The sequence below is a fragment of the Stegostoma tigrinum genome, chromosome 40 (assembly GCF_030684315.1).
Source record: "Stegostoma tigrinum isolate sSteTig4 chromosome 40, sSteTig4.hap1, whole genome shotgun sequence".
Classification (NCBI taxonomy): Eukaryota; Metazoa; Chordata; class Chondrichthyes; order Orectolobiformes; family Stegostomatidae; genus Stegostoma; species Stegostoma tigrinum.
The window spans coordinates 1,972,061-1,990,369 of record NC_081393.1 but is presented as its reverse complement, the minus strand read 5'-3'; the positions used below and the strand labels follow the sequence as shown (position 1 = coordinate 1,990,369).

The following is an 18,309-nucleotide window of genomic DNA, read 5'->3' as shown; positions in this document are numbered from 1 at the left end:
TAATATTGGCCAGGAGCCTAGGATAAAACCCCATGTCTCTTCCAAAGAGTGCCATGAGATTGACGGGCACCTGAGATGAACGTCTCCTAAAGACAGAGCTGTTGAGTTACGATGCCATCCTGTGTTAGATGGATGGTGGACATCTATCTTTGGGATGGGGCTTAGAACCATAACTTTGAGCACAGAGCTAGCTGAGAGTGTACCCAACAGAGCTAAATCAGGTTCCGAAATCAGACATGCTTCTTGCTGGGCTGGCATCCACTCTCACAGGAGGGAATCAGTCACCTCCCCATGGTAATTCCTGTTGCAAGGAGTGTGTGGGACCAGGATGCATGGTTCGGATGGATGCTTTCTGGTTCTGCTGAGAATCACATCCGGCTTCCTCACAGTCCTGCTGAGTTTCACACAATGCCACTGGGCAGACAGGGGACACACTCCTGATGATGACAAGGCTCCTGGAAGCACAACAAAACTGAGGAATTAAAAATGAGCCTGAAGCTTTCAAAGGGTTAACTGGCTGCCCTGCTGGGGAAGGGAGGAGGGGGGTTCACTCAGATTGAGTTCCCCACCTCCTCCCTCTATAACCGTGCCCCCCCACCCAGAATAACCTCAGTGCTAACCTGCGTTGTAAATTCATCATGAGAAGCTTTTTTTAGTCCTGATATAAATAGTTTCAGTATCCGACACCAAGTTAACACTTATCTCTGGGCAAAAGGCTAAAATTAGCGAGAGCGGCTGTGCATTTTACGAAAGCGACGTCCCTGCTCCCAAGCTGTGGAATTCTCTGGTTGAGTGGCTAGTTTTAGGTCAGTGGTGGTGGGGACAGGTACAGGATTTGATCTGAGCCTTTAAGACACGAATCCTTTTGATCCAGATCTCCCGTCTCTTTTTGTTTCAGTTTCTTTTGTGTTCTTTTAAAAACGGAAACAGGTTGAGGAGAATGAATTAAAACATCTTTACTCTCAGTCCCTTGCGAGGGTAGGATTAACATCACCAGAAAGCCTCTTGGTGTGTGAGAGTAGATACAGAATGGAGGCAGGATATAAGGTAGGAGAGGACGGAACACTCTTCACACAGTAAACCTGGTAAGAAGGAGCGATGGCAACATTGCAGGTTAGACTGGAGAGAAATTGGGATTGATACCCCCATCCTGGAAGCTTACATCATTTGAACCTGACCCCACTCAGTCAAAAAGCCCCATTTCATTCCGTTTCCAAGGAATAGATGTGATGATAGAAGGATAGCAACCATCAATTATTTTGAAGGATGTGGCTGAGTATTTTTCTGCTGTGGTATCGAGTGTTTAGTGATCTTAAATGGGTGGAAGAAGAGGGGTGAGGGGGGTATGAGTGGGTAAATGTGATTAGGACAGTGTGCTTGCTGACAAACATTGGCCTGCATTGCTAGGCCCAAGTGACATCCTTCAATATTCTCACTTCAGGGTCTTTCTACATCAGTACGCAGTCTTAGGATTGCACCCTTCCTGAGGCAAAGCTGTCACTATGTCCGTGAGGTATTTGTGTCCAAAATCACTGAGGTATCACCAAACTCTTGCATTCTGCTCTGAAGGCACAACTGTTGGGATGTGCCATTTATAGCAGAGACATTCAGACATACAAAGAAGGAGCAGCAGGAAGTTATTCACTTCCTACAGTCAGCTCCACCATCCATTCATACAGCCACAACGCTCACACCACCCTGACACACGTGTACAAACTGAGCCTGTGTCCCCCCCCGTGGTATCTGATACAGGGTATGGTCTACATGAGAGAATGTCCTATCAGATTGCTGACCACAGAAACACAGGACAGAAGGGGTCTTTGGAACTGGCGCTGACAGAAAACTACTCCTAAGTCTACACGAGTGCCACTGGGCCCGTAACCTTGCCGGTTAGGACATTTCAAGTGCTCAAACACTTATTTTGTGAGGTTGAGGAAGACAGGGTTATCTCTGTGATGGGAACATCATCCCATCACCAATCCAGCCATATCCAGCCCTGACGCAACACCACTGGGGCTCATCTCTGCCACAGCGACAGGAAAATCCATTACCATCTGTTTGTAAGGGCCTGGCCAGCCGCGACAGCAATCTCAAGTTGGAAAAACATATGTCACCCTGAATTTGCTGTCCTATGCTGTGGCAGCAGCCAGCCCTGAGGAGGTGTTCCTGGCCTCTGTTACCTTGAGGATCCAGGGCACTGTAAGGAGAGGAGAAGGGGAGCTCTCTGAATGTCCTCTGATTCATATGTATCCCCAGCTAACAGCATGATGATAGATTCTCCAGTCAAGATGGCATTGCTGTTTAGTGGGATCATGCTGTGCACGCATTGGCTCTTGAATCTGCTACATTACAACAGCATGTACACCTCAGGAAGTGCTTTAGTCGCTGGAAGGAGCTTTGCTAATGGTTGTGAAAGTGTGACAGAAATACAAGTTTGTTCTGAGATAGAGGAAACTGCAGATGCTGGAGAATCTGAGATAACAAGGTGTGGAGCTGGATGAACACAGCAGGCCAAGCAGCATCAGAGGAGCAGGAAGGCTGATGTTTCTGGCCTAGACCCTTCTTCAGAAAAAGTTTGCTCTTTTCCTTATGCCGGATTCGGTATCCCGGGATTCACTGACAGCGCAGCGTCTGTGCCCTAACACAGGACTGCAGTTCGCCGAGGTAGATCAACATTCTTTCCTCGTGGGCAGCTAGGGACGGCGATCAATGCTGGTTTGGAGAGCATTGCTCAGGCCCTGGGAAAGGAGATGTTGAGAAAGTGACAGATGCGTCAGGGAGACAAACAGGATCTGGAGGTGTCCTGACAGTTCAGTGTGTGAGTGTGACAAATGACTGTAGAGGTACAGAGACCACAGTGACACCTTCCCTCTCAACAAACTTGCTGTTGTCACAATTAGAAAGACACTTCAGTGCAAATTTTTCCTTCCTGAATTCCTCTGTCCCCATTGACAATGGCAGATGCAATGTAAACATGTCACGTTGTCATCACAACCTCCCACCAGAGGTGGCAGTGTGGTACCTCGGCCCCTCTGTTCTGACCAACTCAGCACCAAAATGTCTGCTCACTCTTCTATTGGACCATGCTGAACTTGAACTCAAAGACTGGTTTCTCAAAGATGCCATGCTGTCTGAGACTGGTCCCCCAAACACCACCGCACATCGTGGGGTCACATGCTGGGCATCCTCTGCTGTGCGACATCAGCCTCTGAACTTCAACAAAGCCATTACAAACAGTGGCAGGTCCTGGAGAGTTCCGTGGCAGCGCGGAATAGCAACATTTCACATTGCCATTTTCGGAGGGGGCTGCAACATCTCCCTCACTGGAGTAACACCGCTCCGAAACGTCCACTGGGCCAGTAGAGCTTTTGAGAAGCCAAAATGCACATCAGTTGCTGCTCTGTACTCTTCGAATCGTACAGCACAGAAGAGGCCCTTCAGCCCATTTTAGTGTGCACCAGCCTATTTCCACTGCCTGCACTTCCCAGCATTTGGACAGAAGTATTCCAGCTGGAGTGGCTGGGACAACTCTAACACCATCTCCCTGCTCTTACCATAAAAGCAAGTATCCCATATTTCTCCTTAACTACACTATTAAACCCATCCTGCCACTTTCAGGGATCTGTGGACAAACATCCCAATATCCCTCTGATCCTCCAATATGACTTATTCCAGAAAACTTTTCCGACTTCAGCTCACCTTGGCTGTTCAATATAGGAAGGAGGAGATTTAAACAAAAAAAAACAGCAATGAGCTGTGTTGGCTTTTGTGAGCCCGGCTGAGAGTTGAAGATGGTAGCGATGGGTATGAAACCCATGTGCCGGCGCCTGGAACACTCCCGCTTCAGCCTCAGGCCTCCCGGTAAGTGTGCCAAATGGAATCTGGGAATATTTATGTTGACAGGAGCTGTGATGGAGGCTTGGTTCAGTTAGGGTGATGGAACAAATGGAGGAGGGACCTGTTTTTTTTTGCCCTGTGTGATAAAAATAGCAAAGGTAATGGATAGCATGACAAGGAGAGCTTCCTGCAGACCACCAGGGGGAAAGACCGCCACAGGGACCCTCCTGGGCTGATCTCAACTCATTTTAAACTGAATCTGCTGACAGTGCCCTGGTGGCATGTTCAAAGATAGATAGAAACATTGATACAGAGGTAGACGGAGAAATAACCTGCACTTTTTCATGGCCTTCAAAAATCCCAAAGAGCTTTCAATCACTTGAACTGTTTTTGAGGTAAAGCCTCAGTTGTGTTTCGGGAATATGAAGGCAGATGTTGTTTTAGTGGTGATGTCAGTGTGCTACTCACACATTGGACCCCTAGGTTCTCGGGAAGGATCACTGGATCCAAAACATTAACTTCTGCTTTCTCACTGCCAGCTCTGCTGGGTTTCTCCAGCAATTTCTGTTTCTGTTTCAGAATCACAGGCTCGTGATCTGAGGACGTGGGTTCAAATCCTACCTCAGCATTTGGTGACATTTCAATTCATTGCAAGCAAAGTCTGGAATTATTTGCTGGCTTTAGCCAAGGAAGTCTGTGACTATGAGCCACAAAACAGTTCACTTTAACTCTCATTTGGGGATGGGTAATAAACATTGGTCTACCAAACACAATTATCCCATGGACAAATGAAAACAAGCAAAGAAAATTCTTTCTTGTGAAGAAATTACACAGAAAACACAAGCCAGAAAATGGTCTGTTGGTCAGCGTTGACCTCAGTGCTATTTCGGAAATGGCTGATGATTTTCCTCCACAAGTAGCTTCCCTGGTTTGGGATCGTGCTCAAGTTGGAATAACGGCAGGATCCCAACGATACATGATAGAGACAGAGCCTGTATCAGGAGGAGCTCTGATTCAAGGTTTATCATCTCGATGTAGGAGCATGTCTCATACCAGCAGGAGTATGCGTTTAGGGTGGACGGAATGGCCTAGTGGTGTTATTGCTGGCCTATTAACCCAGGGACCCACGTAATGTTCTGGGGACCTGGGTTCAAATCCCACCACAGCAGATGGTGGAATTTGAATTCAATTTAAAAAAAATCTGGGAGTAAGAATTGTTGATTGTCAGGAGAAGCCCATCTGGTTCAATAATGCCCTTCAGGAAAGGAAACTGCCATCCTTACCTGGTCTGGCCTACATGTGACTCCAGACCCACAGCAATGTGGCTGACTCTTAACTGCCCTCTGGGCAATAAATGCTGCCCGGCCAGCGACCCCCTCATCCTATGAATGAATAAAGGGGAAAATTGGTGAGGGGGGAAAGTTCAAAGGAGATGTGAGGGGCAAGTTTTTTAGTTACAGAGAGAGCGGTTGGAGTGTGGAACACAGTGATGGTGGGGGCAGATACATTAGGGCATTTAAAGGGCTCTTGGTCAGACACAACAATATGTAAAGAATGGAGGGATATGGTCTAAGTGTGGGGGGAAGGGATGAATTTAATTTGGCGTTATGTTTGGTACAACATTGTGGGCTGAAGGGCCTGTTCCTATGCTGTACTGTTCGATGTTCTATCAATAGGAGGAGGCCATTTGGCCCCTCAGGTCTGCTGTGCCATTCCATTACTGATCTGCTTATGGTCTCAGTTCAATATACCTGTCAACCTCCCCCACCTCCCCTACCTCCATAGCCCTGGAGTCTCTTATCAATCGACAATCCATCTTGAATACACTTAAAGGGCCAATATCCACTCCCTTCTGGCAAACTGCATGTCACCCCATAAGAACCCTCTGTGAGAGAGAAAAATGCACCTCACTCAAGCACCTGACTCGAATGGGTGACCTCTTACTGTTAAACGGTGTGTGTTAGTTTTAGTCGCTCACCCTCTCCAGTCCCACCTCAATCTCATATGCTCTCTCTTCTGAATGACTGTCAACAACAGGCTTCTCTTCCAAGTGACCCCTAACTTTTCCTAATTCCTATCTCTCCCCAGACGAATTGGACATCTTAAGCTTTTCAGCTGGCTATGATACAAATGCTATCTTTAATTTCCAGCGTTACCCCAGAGTAGCTTCCTCTCCTGAGAGATGTTAAAGTCCTCAAAATAAACCCTTGACCAATGGGAAACTCTAGCTGACACCCAACTCAAACAGTGTTGCCAGGAACTTGCCATCCCTCCAGCATGTGACTGAGGTACCAGGAGATGGGAGGTTGGCTAACATGGTGTGATTATTTCAGAAAGACTATAAGGAAAAGCCAGGGAGCTATAGACTAGTGATGTTACTGGGTACGTTGTTGGATGGAATCCCCAGGGACAGGATTTGCAGGTTTTTGGAAAGGCAAGGACTGATTAGGGATAGCCAACATGGCTTTGTGTGTGGGAAATTGTGTCTCACTAACTTGATTGAGTTTGTTGAAGAGGTGACAGAGAACATTGATGAAGGCAGAGCTGTAAATGTTGTCTGTATGGACTTCAGTAAGGCAAGGTTAGATCACATGGGATTCGGGGAGCTAGCTAGTGGATACAAAATTGGCTCGAAGGTAGGAGACAGAGGGTGGTGGTGGAGGATTGCATTTCAGACTGGAGGCCTGTGACCAGCAGTGTGCCACAAGGATCGGTGCTAGGCCTTTTGCTCTTCATCATTTATATCAGTGATTTCAATGTGAACATAGGAGGTATGGCTACTAAGTTTGCAGATAACACAAAAATTGGAGGTGTACTGGGCAGTGAAGAAGGTTACCTCAGAATACAACGGGACCTTGATCAGATGGACCATGGGCCGAGGAGTGACAGATAGAGTTTAATTTAGATAAATGTGAAGTGCTGCATTTTGGGAAGGCAATTCAGGGCAGGAGTTATACACTTAATGGTAAGGTCCTGGGGACCGTTGGTGAGCAAACAGACCTTGGGGTGCAGGTTCCTAGTTCCTTGAAAGTGGAGTCACATGTAAATAGGATAGTGAAGGAGGTGTTGGTGTGCTTGCTTTTATTGGTCAGTGCATTGAGTATAGGAGTAGGGAGGGTCATTATGTGTCTGTACAGGACATGGGTTAAGTTACTTCTGGAATGTTATGTTCAGTTCTGGTCTTCTAGCTGTGGGTAGGATGTTGTGAAACTGGAAAGGGTTCAGAAAAGATTTACAAGGATGTTGCCAGGGTTGGAGGGTTTGAACTAAAGGGAGAGGCTGAATAGCCTGGGGCTATTTTCCCTGCAGTGTCAGAGGCTCAGGGGTGAGCTTACAGAGGTTTATAAAATCATGAGGAGCATGGATAGGGTGAATAGACAAGGTTTCTTCCCCCAGGATAGGCATCTCCAAAACTAGAGGGGCATAGAAGGTGAGAGGGGAGAGATTTGAAAGGGACCTAGGGGGCAACTTTTTCACACACAGGGTGGTGTGTGTATGGAATGAGCTGCCAGAGGAAGTGGTGGAGGCTAGTACAGTTACAACATTTAAAAGGCATCTGGATGGGTACATGAAAAGTAAGAATTCAGAGGCATATGAGCCGAATGCTGGCAAATGGGACTAGATTAATTTCGGATATTGGTCAGCACGGACGGTTTGGACCGAAGGGTCTGTTTCTGTGCTGTACAGCCCTGTGCGTGGTTTCCAAAGCTCTGGAGCAGGCACCAGCCTACAAAGAAGGCATCAGCATGGATCCACCAACACCACAGGTCAGTTTGGGGTGATATGGGCTAGGAGCAGGCAGGTGGCACAAGTTTAGTTTGGGAGCGCGGTCATCACAGACTGGTTGGACTGAAGGGTCTGTCTCTGTGCTGTATGACTGTGACTTTGCCCCTTCCCGAATTGGGTTTTTCATCTTTCTGAAAAAGGCTGGTAGGTCAGATTTCACTGACATGAGGCTGCCCTCCCATTGTCTCCTACAGAGTGAAGGCTATTAGCCGCAACATTTCACAAGTGCTTGGTTGAATGAAACGTTTTGAGGCTCCTTAAGGATGAGAAAGACATGACATAAATAGAAGTTCATTCCTTCTCTCAGCTTTTAAATGCCTCTTTGAAACTTTCACGACTGTGAGCCACTTGCCTGAACTCAGTGACCTCCTTAGTACGTGGCCTTTGGGATGAACACCAGGCTGCGTTCTTGCATGTTGTCTTCGTGTTTAACCACTTTCCTTTCCCTGATTTCACCCACAAGTTGCGAGAACATCACCTGCGATCTTGGGGGTTGCTGAGCCCCCAGGATTTCCCTGGATTCCCCAGGAATTAAACACTGATCTCCACGAGCAAAGTCCAGGGTATCGTTGACACGTTAAAAACTGTGTTTCTGTTCAATGATTTCTGAAGGAAGAGATTGGCTTTTCAAATTGCACTCATCAGGCCGGGCCAAGGAATCCCAAGAGAATGTCAGATGAAACATTTCTTTCATCAACACTTAACTTCAGTTCGGCTAGGTGACTTTCTGTTGTAATTTGGGCACATCTATCTCTTTGTGTTAGCAACATTGGGGGGAGAATTTTACCAGGACCGGAGAGTTTGTGTTCTAAGAGGCATTTTTTCCCCAGAGCATAGGAGGTTGAAGGGTGACCTTGTAGAGTTTTATAAAGGCACAAGGGGCAGAGATAAGGTGAACGGCAGGTGTGTTTTCCCTGGGGTTGTGGATGTTGAGATGAGGGGGCATGTGTTTGAGGTGAGAGGGGAATGATTTAAAAAAGGCACAAGGGACAATGTCTTTACACAGAGGGTGGTATGTGTGTGGAATGGACTTCTTGAGGAAGTGGTGGATGTGGATACAGTTACAATATTTAAGAGATATTTGGATAAGTACATGCATTGGAAAGGTTTGGAGGGATACAGGCCAGGGACAGGCAGGTGGGTCTAGTTTAGTTTGGGATGATGGTCAGCGCAGACTGGTTGGGCCGAAGGGTCTGTTTCCATGCTGTATGACTGTGTGGCTGAGGAATGACAGGACAATGGGTGGATAGACATGCCAATATTTGTGATATCCTGGGATTCGGGAGGAACGGGGTGCTTCAGGGTCACCTCCAGGGGTGAGCGCTAACACACGGCCCAGATCACTGGGGCCTGGCACAATTGCAAAAGCAAATTGATTTTATTTCTGCCTTTGTAAACAAAAGGGGGAGAATGAATCGTCTCCTAATTTTAATCAGCATGTGAGGGACCACGCCCGAAACAGTGACCAGCTGAGCCGACGTCATATCCGTGTCTACCAGCTGTACAGCCGAACCAGTGGGAAGCACGTCCAGATCCTCGGCAAGAGAATCAATGCGACAGCAGAAGACGGGAGTAAGTACGGTAAGGAATACAGCTTGTCCCTCTGTTACTATTGGCTGTGTGCAGTTATCCCACTAGCCTTGCCCAGAATGGGAATGATCACTCTCACTGGGACGTGACCGCTGGAAGCTAGTATTTCATCACCTTCCCCAGGCACTGCAGGACCAACTACGCTGGGAAGGGCCACAGTTCAGTTGGTTGTAGACTTTGCTCACTCGGTAAGAAGCCTTGTTGCTATAAAAGGGGCTCTGCATGTGGGAATAACACTGTAGTCTCACTGCTCCCTGCATTTTCCTCAATCCACTGCTAACAGTGATCACAACTCCTCAAGTTTTAGAATAGCCCTGAACTAGGATAAGTGGCAAGGTGCTACATTGGCAGAGGGCGAACTGTGTCGGTAGTGGGCACTGTTTAAAGAGAGTTCAGGATTGGTAAGTTCCAGTTAGATGAAAGGACAAGAATGGCAAAGTGAAGGGACCCGCAGATAGCCAGGAGGTTGTGAATGCAGTCACCAGGGAAAAAGAAGCACATGCGAGGTTGAAGAAGCTAAAATCGGACGGGGCCCCATCAGGAACATAAACAAAGCAGGGAATGAGGACAGCAACAAAGGGCTATGAAAGGACCCTGTAAAGCTGGGTTACAGAGAATTCCAAGGCATTCTACAGATACTAGGATAACGAGGGAGAAGGTAGGACCACTCAAGGCATTGGTATTCACTCAGGAGAAGGATATGGAGGATGGTGAGATTTGTGTGGAATATGCTAATATGCTGCAGCATTTTGAGATCAAGAAAGAAGTGGTGTTGGATCTCCTGAAGAGCATTAAGGTGGATAAGTCCCCAGGGCCCGATGGTATCTACTCCAGGTTTTTCAGAGAAGTGGGAGGAGATTGCTGGCACCTTGACCTAAATCTGTGTGTCCTCGCTTACCACTGGAGAGGTCCCAGAGGGCTGGCAAGTAGCTAATGTTCCTCTGTTTAAAAAGGGAAATATGGATAACGCAGGGAACTACAGACCGGTGAGTCTTACATTCATGCTGGGAAGCTGTTGGAGAGACTGATCGGGGATAGGATTTACGTGCATTTGGAAAAGCACGGCCAGTTAGGGACAGTCAGCATGGCTTTGCGCAGGGCAGGTCATGTCTTACTAACTTGAGTGAATTTTTTGAGGAGGCGACAAAGGTGGTTGATGAGGGGAGAGCAGTCAATGTTTTTTGCATGGATTTTATTAAGGGTCTCGACAAAGTCCCTCATGATAGGCTGACCCAGAAGATTAAGGTGCCGGAATCAACAGTGACATGGCTGTGTGGATTGAGAACTGGCTTGCACACAGAAGGCAGAGGGTAGTGGTGGAAGGGTGTTTCTCAGGCTGCGACTAGTGGTGTTCTGCAGGGATCTGTACTAGGACCTCTGCTGTTTGTAATATCTATAAATGACTTGGATGAAAATGAAGATGAGAAGGTTAGTAAGTTTGCAGATGATAAAATTGGTGGAGTTGTGGATAGTGTAGAAGGTTGTCAAAGGATTCAGTGGGACACAGATCAGTTGTAGATATGGGTGGAGAAATAGCAGACGGAATTTAACGTGGGCAAGTGTGAGGTCCTGCACTTTGGGAGATCAGATGTTAAGGGAAAGTATATGGTTAGCGGCAGGTCTCTGAACAACAGCGATGTTCAGCGGGATCTTGGCGTTCAAGTCCATAGCTTCCTGAAAGTGGCCCCATAAGTAGATAGGGTGGTAAAGAAGGCGTGTAGCATGCTTCCTTTTATAAGACTTTGATTAGGCCACAATTAGAGTATTGTGTTCAATTCTGGTCACTACATTACAGGAAGGATGTGGAGACTTTGGAGAGGGTGCAGAAGAGGTTTACCAGGATACTGCCTTGATTAGAGAGTATGAGCTATAAGGAGAGGCTGGAAAAGCTCTGGTTGTTTTCTCTGGAGCGGGGCAGGCTGAGTGGACATTGATAGAGATGCACATATAGCATTGATGGTCAGAATCTTTTTCCCAGAATTGGAATGTCTAACACTAAGCAGCATGCATTTAAGGTGAGAGGGGCAAAGTTCAAAAGAGACGTGAGGGGCAAGGTTTATTTTACACAGAGAGTGGTCGGAGTGTGGAAAGCACTGCCAGGGGTGGGGGTGGGGGCAGATACAATGGGGGCTTTAAAGGGACTTTATATAAACACATAAATATGCAAGGAATGGAGGGATTATAGCCCAGGGGCAGGCAAAAGGGATTAGTTTCATTTGGAGTCATGTTTGGCACAAAATGATGGGCCAAAGGGCCAGTTCCTGTGTGCTGTATGTTCTATGTTCTCTATACCTGGACACCATTCGTCACATACAGAAAAGCCCTGGAGAAACTCAGCAGATCTGGTGACATCTGTGAAGAGAAATTAGCATTACTGTTTCGGGCCCAGTGACCTTTCCTGAGTTTTGCTTTCAGATTTCCCAGCAACCTCTGTTCTTTGTTACTTGTTAACTAGACGTTGACAAAACCTCCAGCCCAGACCCAGTTTCTGCTCTCAGCCCCAACATTTCAACTGTCTAAACACAGGAAAAGAGGCACGCAGGGAAGGAATCTAACCAAGGATTTGTCAAGGTTACACAGAGAATAACAGATAGCTTGGAGTGAGTTACAGGCAGGAATGTTACCGAGGGATTCAGGGGAGGTTCATATGTATCGATAAACGATACCCAGGAATGAGTTAACAACTGGAATCTGATGGAAGGGCTCGGGGTGGTTCATGTACACGATAATAGATATCCAGAAGTGAGATACAAGTTGGAAGCCACTCTGTCAGCTGGGGGAGTATGTGTTGAATAATAGATAACTGACAGCGAGTCCACATTTTAGATCTAATTGAAGGATTCAGGGAATTTATTTATTGAATGACAGTTCGCCAGAAGTAAATTACACATGGGTGCTGAATCGAGGGATTTGTACAGAGAACAACAGACATAAGTAATAGGCTGGAATCGAATTGAGAGATTTGAATGGTTTTTATAACAGATAACTGGGCCAATGATAGGAAAATGCAGGTGAAACTCAACAGGCCTGACAGCACAAGGGGAGAGAGAGAGAGAGAGGGAGGGAGGGAGAAAGAGAACATTTTGAGGCTAATGTGACTCTCCTTTAGAACATTAGCTCAGTGTCTTCCTGCACGGGCGCTGACTGTCTCCAGCCTCGGCTGCAAGATTTTGCCCAGAACAGAAACCCAGGCTTGAGCTGCGTACTGGGTTCAGCCCCAGGTTTGGTCGTTTATTTACGGAATGACACGGTTTTAATTTAGGGTGATGGGAAGGTTCCCACTTCCCTGCAGAATGGGACTCCCTCTTAATGGGCAAGTCAGGAAACTTTGCCTGTGAACGTTCTGCGAAACTGAAAGAGATTGGGGAAAGACCCAACTCATTCCCATGACTGACAGGATTGTATTTGGTGAAGGTGACAGCGCAGCAAAGACGTCAAAAAAAACTGCAGTAATCATTGCGAGACCTCTGCTCATGTTCTAAGGAGACAGGTTCAAATCCCAGCCGAGCAGATGGTGGAACTTAAACTCAATTCATCTGGAAATGAAGCAGTGACTGTGAAATTGTCATTGATTGATGTGAAAACCCATCTGGTTCACTCATGCCCTTCAGGGGAGGAGATCTGCCTTCCTTACCCGGTCTGGCCTACATTTGATACAGATCGATAGTAACATGGTTGATTCTGAAATGGCCTGGCAAGGTGCTCGATTTGGGGACAGTTAAGGATGGATAATAGATGATGGTGTTGCTAGTGGCACTCGCGAGACCACTCACGAATTAAAATGAAGCTCCCACTTACCAACGAGACCCTCGATTGTGCTCCGTCCTCGGTAGATGTGGGTCCACTGGTCTTTGGGGAACACAATGATTTTAACGGGCGATCCCTTTTCTTTCAGCGAAATTGCTGGTGGAGACGGACACATTCGACAGTCGAGTGAGGATCCGGGGAGCAGAGACCGGGCACTACATTTGCATGAATCGAAGGGGAAAACTTGTTGGGAAAGTAAGTGGCCAGGCAAAGATAGGTGCCTGTGTTAGGGGGAGGGAGGGAGGGAGGGTCTATATGGTGTCACACCCACAAGGTTTGAGGAAACTTAGACAAACACCCTTGGAATTAACCCTAACATCAAAGTGAAACACATTAATGCTTGAAATAAATTCTGAGCCCTTCCCGCTCATTTCTCCCAATTGTAACAACTGCGCCATCATGCAAAAGCTTACCCTTTCTGATCTGATGTGCCTGTAAGTTCTCTAAAATCGTACAGTCATGCAGCAAGGAAACAGACCTTTTGGTCCAACCAGGCTGTGCTGGACATTATCCCAAACCAGACAACTCCCACCTGCCTGCTCCTGGCCTATATCCCTCCAAACCTTCCCCGTTCATATATCCATCCCAATGTCCTTTAAAAGTTGTAACTGTACCCACCACTTCCTCTGGACGTTCATTCCACACACGAACCAGCCTCTGTGTAAAAACTTTGTCCCTCGTGCCTGTTTTAAATCTCTCTCCTCTCACCTTCCTCGTACACTTTCAGCCTTTTGACGCAGATTTTGATTTCAGGAGTGAGGAAAGGCAGACATGTGGTTTGATCTGGAATGCACTGCTGAGAGGTTGTGGAAAGAGACTCGGTTGTAATCTCCAGAACCCAGGAGACAGCAAGACCTGCCGATGCTGCAGTCAGAGTCAACACAGTGTGGAGCTGGAGGAACACAGTGGGTCAGGCAGCATCAGAGGAGCAGGGAAGTTGATGTTTTGGGTTGGGAGCCTTTGTCACTGTATTGACGTGATCTCCAAAGCCAAATTGGATAAGTACTTAAAGAAAGACGGGGCTATGAGCAGAATCTGGTTAGAAAACTCCTTCAAAGAGCCAAAACAAACAGAATAGGCTGAGCGGCTTCATTCTCTGTTGTAGAATCTATTCCATCATTTGACTAATCGTTATTGGCAGCCTCTAAGAGACTTGCATTTCCAAAGCACCTCTCGTTACTCCAGGACATCCCACATCACGTTACAGCTGATAAAATACTTTTCAAATCGTGCTGACATTATAATGTGAGAAATACAGGAACCAGGTCACATCCAGCATCCTCTCAGAAACAGCGACGTGGTAGCAATGAGAGAATCTGCTGTCGACATGATGGTTGGGTGATAAGTAGGGGATCTCGAACAACAGTAGAACTCCTTTTTCGAGATGGTGGCCATGAGATCACTTCCAATTATCCACCAGAAATGACCATTTTTATTTGGCTGACCAGGCATCCCACTATTAATTATAAGATCAGCAACATTAGCACTGCTGCCTCACAGCGCCAGGGACCCAGGTTTGATTCCACCCTCGGGCAACTGTCTGTGTGGAGTTTGCACATTCTCCCCGTGTCTGCGTGGGTTTCCTCTCGGGTTAGGGTGGCTTGGCCATGTTTAATTGCCCGAAGTGTTCAGGGATGTGTAGGTCAGTTGGGTTACAGGGAAAGGATAGGGGGATAGGGGCTGGGTGGGATGCTCAGAGGGTCGGTGTTGACTTGTCGGGCTGAAGGGCCTGTTTCCACACTGTAGGCATTCTATGATTCTGTGTACTTTTTGCAACTTAGCAAGGGCTTCACAGCTTTTTGGAGAGGTTCCCCATCAAAACCAGAAGGGGTTACTCTCTAGAAACCAGGAGCTCTAAAGGAAAAGTGTGACAACAGGGAGTCACATCACCATGTCGCATTAGCAAATAGAACATGAGGGGAGATGTCCTCCAGACAATGGCCAGGATGCTAAGTGCCATTTTCACTGTGCTACACCTTGCTCTGGAGATGAATGTGTGAAGGGAGCTACAAACGTTTGCAGGTAGTGGTTTGAATTTGTGGTTGAACATTTCTAGGGATGAAGGTAGAGCCTTCCTGTTTTTGAAGGTTACAGTTTCAGACATAGATCACTCTTTCCAATGAAGCTAGTGTTTGTCTTCTGTCCTCACCACCAACTCTGCTCTCTAGTCTTTGGGATTTTTCTGCCCACTTTGCAGCCATTACCTGAACTTGACTCAATTTCTCATCAGTTATTTCTCAGTCGAGCTTCTAACCCAACATCCCCTTTCTCCTGATGTCTGAGACCCAGCTCAGCTTTGTAACCGACCGATAGCTCTGCAATCCTGCAATTCCGACCTCTCACCGTGCTCACTTTATCATAGCTCCCTCATTGGCTGTCATGCTTCCCAGTGTCAGGCCCTTCAGTTCTGGAATTTCCTCTCTCAGTCTCTCTCCACCTCGATCTCTTCTTGTAAGTCGTTCCAGTTTGACCCAGATTCAAATAGCCTGTTCCAGGATCTTCTCACGTGTCAAACACCGGACCTGTACTGCCTAGGGGCCCTCCTAATAGTGCTATATCAATGTAAAAAGATAGGATTTGTCTGTTCTTTTTCCCTGACTTTGGGGTCTCACTGCGCCGCAGTTTCTCCAGCAAAATGAATGGCTGCAGTTTAACAAGTTGGCGATGGGAGGCAGTGGAATGTGCTCCCTAGGGCTGGAGCCCAGGGCAGGGAGTAAACATTCTGCTCGCTCCCATGGAAGGGGGAAATGTGACCTGACATCTAAAACTGTGGCGTTTATTCTTTTGTCTTTGCTCCAGCTGGTTGGAAAGGGGAAGGACTGCATTTTCACAGAAATACTACTGGAGAATAACTACACAGCACTGAGGAACACCAAATACAATGGGTGGTACATGGCCTTCACCAGGAAAGGGCAGCCCAGGAAAGCCACAAAGACCAGGCAGAATCAGAGAGAAGTCCACTTCATGAAAAGACTCTTCAAAGGGGAACCACTCTTTCCAAACTGGGACAGGCAAAGGCACTTTGAGTTCCTCAATTACCCCAACACCAAACGGACCCAGAGAACCCGCTTGCCCAGAAGGCACCGGACCTAGGCCAGGAGTGACTGTCAATATTTTTTAAATGAGATGTTTTATTTTTTTACACTTGGTTTTTCATGGGTAGATGGTGCTACGCACGTAGGTTTTTCAAGATAAAGAAAAAAAGTGACAAAAAAATGATTAATAAAATGAAAGAGACGAACTCCTGAGAACAAAACGCTATTCCATGTGTGCTAGGGTGGAAAAGTCAAGGACTTGTGTGTTCCAGCTCATTGATGGCGAATGAGTTCGGAAGCTGATCAGACAAATAAAGAAAGCACTTGGAGTTGTGTCGTTCTTTGTGTGTCCTCAGGGCAATCCCCGCAGCACATTACAGCCGGTGAAATCGTTCGGGAGCTGTTTGCGAATGGCAGTCTTTCCAAAGATTATTTAGCCGTAGACATGAATCCAGCGTGTGGTGTACTGTTGCCTCTGAGTTAGAAAGTTCAGTCCCACTCCAGATACCACATTCATCTTGGATTGATGTTCCTGTTTTAAGAACTGTAGGAGGCAGTGTCTCTCTCACAGGAGATGTTAAGGAATCTTCCCTCAGGCTGGACATTAACAGTAGAGTAACAGAATGGAAGCAGTGGAACCGGTTGAGGGCTGACTTTATCCAGGTTTATAAATCATGCAGGGTGCAAATAAGTTGAATGGTAGGTGCCTTTTCCCTTGGGGGGGGATGGATTTCAAGATGAGGAGGGCATATTTTTAAGACGGGAGGAGAAAGATTTAAAAAAACCATGGGGGCAATTTTGTTTTTTACGCAGAGAGTGAAATGTGTGTGGAATGTACTTCCAGAGGAAGTGGTGGATGTGAGTATAGTACAACATTTAAAGGATATTTGGGTAAGTACATGAATAAGAAAGGTTTGGGGGGACTTGGGCCAAGTGCAGGCAGGTGGGACGAGTTTAGGTCGGGGTCGGCACGGACTGGTTGGAGCGAAAGGTTTGTTTCCATGCTGTGTGCCATTCTATGACACTATTTCGAAGAGGAGCCAGAGACTTCTCCCCTGGGCCCTAGGAAATGCTTTATCTCTCAGTCAATGTTGTCAAAAAGTAGCCATCAGTCTCAATGCCCTGTCTGGGAGATCCCTGCTTCTCAAGCTGTGAGATAGCTCCTGAGGTCGTGAGGGTTGCAACAGAACACAAGTTCTTTGCTTCTTGAATGGCACGACGCCACAGGAAGCGAGAACACCACCTAATGGCATGCCATGTCTTGAGGATACTTTGACAGTTGGAAGGTGAGGAACCAGTACCATGAACAGGGTCCAAAAACCCGTCTCCCGGGGGCGCGGGGGGGAAGGGCCTGGTGCTGGGGGAAGACAAATGCAGAAACAGAACCAGAATGTGTAAGAAGGAAACACCTGCCAGTGGAGAAAATGGCCAGAAAGGCTCCTTTTCCAAGGTGGACGTGCCCCTGCAGCCTCGTGAGTGGGTGAAACTGATTGAAGGGAGCTGTAATAAAACCTATCAAAAGGAGCAGCGGAATCTCCAGCAGTTTGTCTGTGTACACACACTAAGGATGCTCTGAGCAACTTTCCACGATGACACAGAAATGAATAAACAAGCAGCTAGCCTATTGAAGGATGTTTAAGCATCAGGACAGCACACTTAATCCAATCCTATGCACAGGCAAGTGTTCCAGTCGGAATTGGAAACGGCTCACTTTCCCCTATACACCAAGGGGATAGTTGAATGGACACCAAACAGGAATTAGATTGGGAGTAGAATGGGAGAAACATGACATCACATTCCACAAGTGACTTTCATCCCGGTTACAACAGTAGCTGCTGCCTTTAATTTTGCGAAGCAGGACAATATGATACAGAGTGTAGGGAAGCAGTCTGAGGGAGTACAAGATGGAGTGCAACTGGAGAGGTTTGTCCCAAATTCAACAGAGTGGGGCAATTGAGAGACTCAGTCGTTTATCCTACTTCAGATTTCCCACTCTTTGTCAGCAACAAGCCACACTTAGCTCACCTTCACCATTTGGAGCTCCCCCATTGATTGAAATGAACGGTCAGACAGAATGGATAATTAACAGAACAGGAAGATGCAATTTGTGAGCCCAGGTAGAGCCGCAGAGCTGTACGGCACAGAAACTTCAGTCTAACTCATTCACGCCGACCAGATATCCTAAATTAATCCAGTCCCATTTGCCAGCATTTGGCCCACATCCCTCTAAACCCTTCCTTGTCATGTACCCATC

General features: G+C 47.0%; 1 protein-coding gene across 1 annotated transcript; it reads left to right on the top strand.

Moving 5' to 3' along the window:
• The first annotated feature begins 8,616 nt into the window (after positions 1-8,616).
• Positions 8,617-16,263, top strand: LOC125447949 (fibroblast growth factor 17-like). The gene is made up of 3 exons (XM_048522774.2): positions 8,617-9,204; positions 13,109-13,215; positions 15,820-16,263. The coding sequence occupies exons 2-3, from the start codon at positions 13,186-13,188 to the stop codon at positions 16,111-16,113; spliced, it is 324 nt and encodes a 107-aa protein (XP_048378731.2). The 5' UTR covers positions 8,617-9,204; positions 13,109-13,185; the 3' UTR covers positions 16,114-16,263.
• The last annotated feature ends 2,046 nt before the right edge of the window (positions 16,264-18,309 follow it).

Excerpts from the sequence above, each read along its gene's own strand:
- LOC125447949 (XM_048522774.2), top strand. The coding sequence starts at position 13,186 with ATGAATCGAAGGGGAAAACTTGTTGGGAAA. Across the intron at positions 13,216-15,819 it reads GGGGAAAACTTGTTGGGAAA|CTGGTTGGAAAGGGGAAGGA; the intron begins GTAAGTGGCCAG and ends TCTTTGCTCCAG.